This window comes from Arachis duranensis, chromosome 3 (assembly GCF_000817695.3).
Source record: "Arachis duranensis cultivar V14167 chromosome 3, aradu.V14167.gnm2.J7QH, whole genome shotgun sequence".
NCBI lineage: Eukaryota > Viridiplantae > Streptophyta > Magnoliopsida > Fabales > Fabaceae > Arachis > Arachis duranensis.
In genome coordinates, this window is record NC_029774.3 from 4219819 (window position 1) to 4229344 (window position 9526).

General features: G+C 29.2%; 1 protein-coding gene and 1 pseudogene across 1 annotated transcript; both read left to right on the plus strand.

Annotated features, from left to right (window-relative positions):
* Positions 1 to 213: 213 nt before the first annotated feature.
* LOC107476687 (organ-specific protein S2-like) lies at positions 214 to 1591 on the plus strand. The gene is made up of 2 exons (XM_052258989.1): positions 214 to 296; positions 1010 to 1591. The coding sequence occupies exons 1-2, from the start codon at positions 243 to 245 to the stop codon at positions 1370 to 1372; spliced, it is 417 nt and encodes a 138-aa protein (XP_052114949.1). The 5' UTR covers positions 214 to 242; the 3' UTR covers positions 1373 to 1591.
* Positions 1592 to 5284: 3693 nt separating this feature from the next.
* LOC107477053 (uncharacterized) overlaps positions 5285 to 9526 on the plus strand; it is a 6831-nt pseudogene continuing 2589 nt past the window's right edge.

The window sequence follows — 9526 nt, forward strand, 5'->3', positions numbered from 1 at the left end:
TAAATCCAATTTCTGCAATAATTTTTTGGACCTATACCACAATAAAATATTATTTATTTACATCGAACAAAATTTCTTTTTTTGATAATTTTCCATGGCTTAAGTAGGAGTCATCCAATAATATATATGCTATACCATCATATGCTGCTTATTATCGCCTATAAATAGATGATGAGATTACCTCTCATTCCACATACATACTACAAACAAAGGAATAGAAATAGTGAGACTTGAAAATAATAATGATGACGAAGCCAACTACTCTTGCTTTCCTCTCCCTTCTCTTCTTCGTTTTGGTATGCTTTCCTTCTCATTCATTCTTTTGCACTTTTTCATTATAATATAATAATTAATATCGTCTTTAACTTAAGAATAATATTATTATATGTTTAATTTTTTTTGTCAACTAAGTCTAATCAAATTAGTTTAATATCAATAAAAATCATTCTCATCGCTTTCACTTAGCCACTAGCCTAAATATTACAAAAATATTATACGTACATCAAAATTAATCACTAAAATTAGTTATCAATATATTTGTGTATAAATATATATATAATTTAATTTATTCTCAATACGTATTTATATTTCAACATATATTTTATACTATAACTAATTTGATAACTAATAATTTTAATACACATATAACATAATCAAAATTTTATTACTCAATTTAATTGAATTTAATTGATAAAAAGACTTAGCTTATACATGTAGCATTTCTCTTAACTTATTTGTTCTCGCCTTCTATACTTCTTCATTCACATGAATAAATAATTCACGCACAATAGTAACTTAGAGTGATGAATATATAGAAGACAAGAATAAGGATGATGAAATAATATGAGGAACATATATAACATATACACTTTTTTTTTTTCTATTCTCTAGTCATTATATGCTTCATTATATTATATCCCAATTCATGCATAAATAATTCTACCGTGGAAATTTTAATAAAGTTGCGATAGTAGTAGTATTGATCTTCTCATAATTTTTTGGGGATAAGTTTGTTGCTGCTGTGGAATCAAGAAAAGAGCCAGGAATGGTAGAAGGATTTCAAAGCCTTCTCCAAGTGAAGGTTGAGAATAAGCCAAATAGTCAAGAGATATTACTTGATGAAGGTCCTAATAATAAGCAGAAATGTGAAGAGAAGAAAGTGATGATTATGGAAAAAGAGATGATTCTAGAAGATTTTGAACCAAGTTCAAGTATTACAACCAACAACAATGACAATATTCATTTCAAGTTGAAGAACATTGAATTTGAGCCAAGACCAAGTGCCACTGCTTACAACAATGATAATATTCATGCAACGCTGAAGAACAGTGAATTTGAGCCAAAGACCAAGTATAACTGCTTACAACAATGATAACATTCATGCCATGCTGAAGAATAGTGAATTTGAGCCAAGACCAAGTGCTACTGCTTACAACAATGATAATATTCGTGCCATACTGAAGAACAGTGAATTTGAACCAAGACCAAGTGCTACTGCTTACAACAATGATAATATTCATACCATGCTGAAAAACAAAAAACCAAGACCAAGTGCTACCGCATACAATAACGAATTTGAACCCATTCAAAGCAGCACCAAGTATAACGACTAGATGGAGTAAGGCACAATTTGAAACTTGTGTGTAGTAACTTTCTTGGATGGGATCTAATAATAAGAGGTTATATTTATGAATTGACAGATCTTAATTAGAATATTCATGCTTCATACTCATTGAATAATAATATTTTGTTGGTAAAATCATTATATATAGTTATGAAAAATGCTATTTGTACACCAAAATTAGTTACTAAAATTAGCCACCAATGTATTTGTATATAAATACATGTGTGGTTTAATTTATTTTCAATATGTATTTATATTTCAACATGTATTTTATACTGGTGGCTGATTTTGGTATACACTTAATATAACTCTATAGTTATATACTAGTATCATGTCTGACATTTGAAGCACGTACGTCAAATCCTATTTTTAGATAAAATAAATATATATTTATATAATATAAAAATACAAAATTAACTATAGTCTAATGGTTAAAAATTGTGTGTAAGCTATCTTATATGGCATAAAAATACTTTGATTCTCTACTAGCTATAATCGAACTAGCTCGTACTCAACTTGATCAGATATATAAATATGGTTATAGAAGAAAAATAATAAAGAATAAAAAAATAACTAATATATATGTGGGTAGATAACTAATAATAGGGAGTGTGTGCATACATATTACACACAGACAGATCAAATATACATGAACAAAACGAGCTTTCGTGTAAAAAATGTTAGAAGTCGACACTTTTAATAAATAAAAATAGAGAATTGCTTAATGATTTAAATACAAGAAAAATAAAAACGTTAGTCATTTAGCATTTTTCTTCGGTGATGAATCATACCCCAAATCATACATATTCTTTCTAGTAACACAAATTCTATAATTATTGGGAAAAAACTGGTAATGTTGATAGAAAATAAAATTAACCAATTTGATCCTCAAAATTTTAGTAGACTCAAATTGAATTCTAAATTTATAATCGTAACTCACATTAATTTTTGAGCTGATTTTTGTTAACGACGTATTGATTTAGTACACATTAACTTGCTGTAATTTGGATTTCTCTCTCAAATTCTATGTGATCGAGACTAAGCTTTTAAAAACTTAATTGCTGCTCTTAATCCCCCAAATTTAGTTTATAAGAGATTTAGTAAATTTCAACCACATAAAACTTATACAAGAAGTTCAAATCTTAACAAATTAACATATAAAATTAACATATTATTCACAAAAATTAATTTAAAGACTAACATAAATTATTATTATAATTTTGAGATCTAAATCAAATCAATTATAATTTTATGGGTCAATTTAAGATCGACTTTAAATTTTAAGCACAAAATTAAGTATTAAGTCAATCATCGGAGTCTAAGCCCGAAAGAAAACAATTCTCTCAGGATCGTGTTTTTATCCAAATATATTTTGATTGTATTGAACTAAACCACAGAAGGTCCGATCCATTCCTCTTTCCCCAAGTAAGTTTATTAAAATCATGATAAGCCCATTGTGCGGAAGAGGACTAAGGGCGTGTTTTTGTTTAGAGGTGTTCATGGATTAAATTTAATCTGTATATCTGCACATTAATTGAATTGGATTATGAATTTTATGTAAATATTCGTATATTCGCGTATCCACAAAAATAAATAAATAAATAAATAAATATTCTGTTTATGTTTTATTTTAACTAATAATTATTATATATGTTGTATTATTTTAATTTATTATTTAAAAAAAGTATATTTAATATTATTTTAAAAGTAAACATATTTAAAAAATAGAAAAAATGAATTTTATTGATTTTCTTAATAAAAATAAATTTTTAAAAGTATTTTTGTGTTTTATGGATATATTCCATATCCGATCCGCACATATCTAAACTTAAAAACTGCGGATATTTGATTCGATCCGATCCGCGTTCACTCTTATTTTTGTCATGTTTATGTCTAGAAATGGGTCTTGTAGTCTTATAGATAGAGCTGAATTTTGACAAAAGTTTTTTTTACCAAAGATAGAAAGACTTCAACCCACGATTTTTTAAATGAGTATGGAAAAATTATGTCATTTAAACTATAGTTAGTTGACATATTTTGATAAAAGTTACCGTACGAAAATTCTATTAACATATCATGAAATTATTTTTTAAAATTTTTTTAATTAAAGTTGAAATTGTTATTTCGTTATGACCATCAAGGTCCTAGAAATTGAAATGGACAATTTTTTGGACTAGTTAAATAATATCTCATGCGTGCTTATAAAAGATTAGAGATTGGCCGAGTTTATCCTTTGTTATCTTTAGTGTGAGCAATAAATATAGGATCGTCTAATAGTTTCTAGTTTTTAGTAATGTATGATTAAATATTTTATTAATTAATATTATTGTAGGTTTATTTTTGAAAATTAATTCAAGATTGAACTTTAAGTTTTTAATCAATTGAAATGTTCTTTAATGAAAAAAATTATTTTGCTCTTTTTGTGGTGAAATAGATAGTCATCATCATAGTAATAATAACATGTAAAAGGTCCCATGTTGTTGGAAAATAATTGAAATGGACAACACTTTTTTGGAATCGTTAAATAATGCTTCATGCTTCTAAAATTTTTATTTTCGTTTTTTGTGGTGAATAGATAATCATTACATATAAAGGGGCCCGGCGAATGCTATATTGGGAAAATAATTGAAATCTACAAAGATATTTTAGAATAATCTTAAATTGAATATTTTATCGAAGATTTTATAATTGGTATTATATAAAGCAGTACATATTTAAGTATTTTTTACAACTAAATCTAATTAAGTTTGCCTAAACTCAACAAAATTACTTTTATCATACTAGCGTATACTCACGTGTATTTCAATAACGCAAAACATATCTTTCTTTGTCTTTGTTTTGGCGTTCTTTCATCTTCGCATTCTTCCTTCTTCTTCTTTGCGTTCTTCTTTCTTCTTTTTCACTTTTCTCCTTCTTCTTTTTCACGTATTTTCTCTTCATCGTCATTTTTTTATTGTTGTTGTTGCTGCGTTTTTTTTCTCCTTTTAATTGAGGTTCATTTGGATCCAGAAATAAATTTGATATATTTTTATTGATGATTGAGTCTTTTTGACTGTTTGTTTAAAATTGAACTAATTTCGGTTTAATTGTGAATTAATTGAGATTCACTTGATGCTGTTTATAAGTATTGACCAAATTTTTTATTTCTTAAGTAATTTTAGTTTATTTCTTAGTTTAATTGAGGTTCATTTAGATCCAAAAATAAATTGTATGTGTTTTTATTGATGATTGAGCATTTTTTTATTGCTTGTTCAAAATTGAACTAATTTCGATTCATTTGTGTGTTAATTGAGGTTCACCTGTTACTGTTGATAAGTATTGACCAAATTTTTTATTCTTTAAGTAATTTCGGTTCATTTCTTAGTTGTATAAAAAATATTTTTTTTCCTATTTTTTAATAATAAAAATAGAAAGTATACAGAAAAAAACACAAAATTGGTGCATATAACACTATTCTCTATCAAAAGAAAAAAAGAAACAAAATTTAAAAGAAAAAATAAACATATTAATTAATTATTAGTTGAAAAAATTAGTCATATATTTGTTAATGTTAGTTTCCATGGCTAATTATCCCATACATATGCTATATCGTATGCTGCTTATCCTATAAATAGATATGAGATGAGCCATCACTCTCACACCACAAAGAAAGGGAATAGAAGTGAAGCTTGAGAATGATGAAGCCAACTCTTGCTTTTCTCTCCCTTCTCTTCCTCTTTTTGGTATATATGCTTTCCTTTTCACTCATTCTTTCACACTTTCGATTATAATAATGTGCACTTCCTTATCGTCTTTAACTAATTTGTTCTCGCCTTCTCCTTCTTTAACACCAATAACCAATCAAATCAATTGAAGCAAGAATAACCCATCAATTATTCTATGTTGCAATAAAATTCAATATTTTGTTGTAAATTAAAAATTTTTATTATAGTAGTAAAATAATAATATATAATATATTTTATTTATTTATTTTTAATTTGTTATCATTAATCATGAAATATATAAAAAATGAAATCAAATGTTTTTATAACAAGTTAAAATATTAAAAGTAAATTAAATTTATTAGTAGTCGATGACTCGATGTGTTGAACTTGAACACATTGTGTAGCCTTCATTTTTATAATTTTTTCTTCTCATTATTTTTGTGGATAAGCTTGCTACTACTTCGGAATCAAGAAAAGAGCCGGGAGAATATGGGAAAATGGTGATGAAAGATAATGAGATTTCTGAAGGAAATCAAGGCCTTCTTGTTGATGGATTGAAGCACAAATGTGAAGAGGACAAGAACACAAATATTGTGAAGAATTTTGAACCCATACCAAACATGACTGTTTATAAAGAGGACATTATTAGTGCCGAGGACAAGGAGCAAAATATTGTGAAGAATTTATGATGACTATGATGATTATTATTATTATTATCATCACATGGCCGAACAAAAAAGAAGAATGTATTGGCGCTAACAATAAAAAAAACGTGGTAATATTATGGTGTTCCTAGTTATCTGTGTATTAGTGTATTAATTAATAATAAGGTATGTTGTGAGATCTTTAATTTGGTTCTGAAATAATACTTTAGTTAAATAATTATTTGGATTATTAAAACTTAAATTGCGATGGCAATTTGAGATCTCATTTCGTGTAAAGTGTACCTTTTTTGTTGTTGTTGTTGTTGTTGTTGTTGTTGTTGTTGTTGTTTAGAGAGAGAAATTCCTACATCAATTTGGGTTGACACATAATTGTTTGATTAAAAGAGCGAAATATTTAGTTTAAAACATATTTCGATTTATAGTTTTATCTGAGCCAAATTATAGCCAACGGATCATAGCCCCAAGCTTGACCTGTTGTATTTTTGTGGTGATACGACAGGTTAAGCTTATGAGTTTTTGTGGTGTTATAAATCAGAATGATAAATATAGCTCGGAATAATGATTGTAATCTTAGTTCGGAATAGTAATAGTAATAGTAGTAGCTCTCAAGCTCAACTTGTTGTATGAAAAAATGATAGCCATGCTTAGAATTTGATGTAGGTAAATAGTAAAATAAAAGAAAATTGAGAATGATTAGGAATAATGGTTAAATAAGGAGGATAAGCCCCAAAGTTCTAAAAACTGGACCGGTCCGATCGGTTTAACCGTTAATCGGTGATGCAAGCGGTTCGGTTCTCCTTCAAGAATTGTCTATAAGGGAACCGCTAAAAAATCAGTGAACCGGCCAAAAACCGGTTCGGTTCTCCTTCAATAAAACTCATACGCATCTTCCACACTTTTCCAAACTTAGTTCAAAATATCATTCGCGCTCAAGTCAAACCCTGGTGGCAAATGTTCCTCCTGAACCTCATCACCACCAACCTCTTCCGCATTCATCTCCTCGTTCAAGTCACTTACACCACCCCCACACTCCTCTATCGCCTCACCTCCATTCGCATCATCTGCAACTCTAAACATTACATAAACTGAATACTCATAAAAATCTCATTACTCTACAATTTCCTTCAATACATGTCCTATCTAAACTATACATGCATGGACCAAGTACACCTAGTTGGGTGCAAATTAGAAACTCCCTACTTTTGACGGAAAGAAATTGAAGCATTTCCAGCTATTATCCCATTAAACCAAGGTTGTAAAAAGAAATGAACACAAGGTCAAATCAATTACTTGTCAATAGTCAGAACATTAACAAAGAGCAACCCAGCAACATTAACTGCTCATATGAACACGTTAACAACATCAAAACCGTTATGTCCTCTTCAACTAATTATTCAACTTTATAGATGGGAACAAAAACAGCAACCTAAAAAAAGTCCAAAGAACATCGCCTCACAAACAGTTCATCAAATTGCCAGCTCATGACGACCAACAAACTTGAACTAAGATCAAACTCAATACTTACGTTAGCAATTCCGCAAAAATTCAACTGCCTGACACACACACACTCGAAGAACAGATCCTCAAGAACAATTTTATTCAATATCAAATTAATAATAAAAAAATCATTAACTTTCAAAACCACTTGAACAACATTTAAAACACTTCAACAAACAACATAAACAACGACCAGCCACGAACCTAAATACCTGGAACACTCAACTCAGACGGAGATCCTATGACGGCTGAACGGCGGAGTAAGCACGACAATACCTACTCGTATGATTGCCGAAGACAGACCAAAACTCCTGCCAAAGATACCACCCCAGCCAATCCACAAGCTCCTACCAGACGGCCAAACCAAGAGACAATGACAGAGAAGAGCGCCACAACCACGTGGAGACAAATTCCCCACTTCCCTCCTCACAGACGGTGCCGTGGGCTTTCGACGTCAACGACGGCGACGATGCAGGCCTCCATGGCAGACCATGAAATCCAGGCGACCAGTGGGATCACGGTCGGGGTCAGAATATGGGCGACGCGCGACAAAGAGCTGTTTGACACGTTCCGGCTGTGGGCGAAGAAGGCTTCTTCAGGTTCGACAGCGTGGAAGATGTGGGGACCTGGTCACTACCTGAGAAACGACACCTCCATATAAGCTAAGATTTTCTTTGTCATTCAGGATATCCCTTTTTTAGCCCTCTACTCAGATTTCGTTTTCTATTTCTTAGTATTGCTTCCTCCTCCCTTTTTTTTTAAAAAAAAATCCACTTCAACAAAATTACAAAAATTAAAATCAACATTATGATATTTATTGTTTCTGTTATAGGCCATACTATGTATATTAATAATTTTTACTAATTATTTAATTTTATGATTATTTATTTTCATAGTCTTCATATTATAATTTTAATTTATTTTATTTTTATTTGTATTTTCATTCACTTATCTATGTTAATTGAAATTATTAACAATTTATAAAAAATAAAAATTATAAATATAGCGATAAGAAAACTGAGTAATAAAATAACTAGGAAGACCATACTCTTTACCTTACAAGTAAATAAAGGTGATTGTTATTTACAATTATTTTTTAAGAAATGCTCTTTAATTTCAAAAAAAAAATTAACATTACATTTTCAATTCAAAAATTATATTATCATTATCTTTTATCTTACCAATAAATATGGTCAGAACGGTACTAAACGGACTAGTGAACTAACCACTAGACCAACCAAACTTAATTGCTAACCACTCTTTAGTAATAAGACTGAGGTCTTTTTTTACTAAACCCAAACCTGTTAGTCCTCTTGAATCCGAGTCACTCTTTTTTTAAATAACCCATCACAATTTTCGGAATAACTCCCAACATTAGTAACAAAAAAAATTAACACTTTAGTTAACCCAATGTTATAATCATAAACACTTGGGTAAGTAACCGACAAATAAAATTATGTGGGACCCATGTTCTGCTGCACAGCAGAGAGTTAGCTTTCCCTTGGTTTCTCTCTTCACGCGTGTCATCCCAACAGCTTCCCCATGTGTGTTCAGCATGTAAAGAAAGGAAATCACTTTAGCAAAGTAAAATCTCCCAATTTATTATGGGTGATGCTACGGTGAGAAAAATGATTTTTTTCCTCACCTGCTGAAATGTGTTGGAGGAAGGAGAAGACAACATGTAAAATGTTAGTTCTTCCTTATTTGGCAGGTGCTGTCATATTTGTAGAGCAATATGAATTATAGATTAGACTGTAGTTTATTAATTGGAGTTAATTTTGTATATAATAATAATTTTTGAGCTCATTTTTTAAATAAAAAACAGTGTTAACTTCAAAATTTTATGAAACTTATTATGATAATAAATAGAACAACAAAAATAATAGATAAAAAATATGAGAGTTTTTTATTCAACAAAAAGACTGAGCTTAAGAATTACTATTATATTCAATTTTATTAAAACTGGAAACATTCTTACTTGTTTATTATTATTAAAAAAAATTATAATATTAAAACATTGTAATATTAAAATAAAT

Excerpts from the sequence above, each read along its gene's own strand:
- LOC107476687 (XM_052258989.1), top strand. The coding sequence starts at position 243 with ATGATGACGAAGCCAACTACTCTTGCTTTCCTCTCCCTTCTCTTCTTC. Across the intron at positions 297-1,009 it reads CCCTTCTCTTCTTCGTTTTG|TTTGTTGCTGCTGTGGAATC; the intron begins GTATGCTTTCCT and ends TTTGGGGATAAG.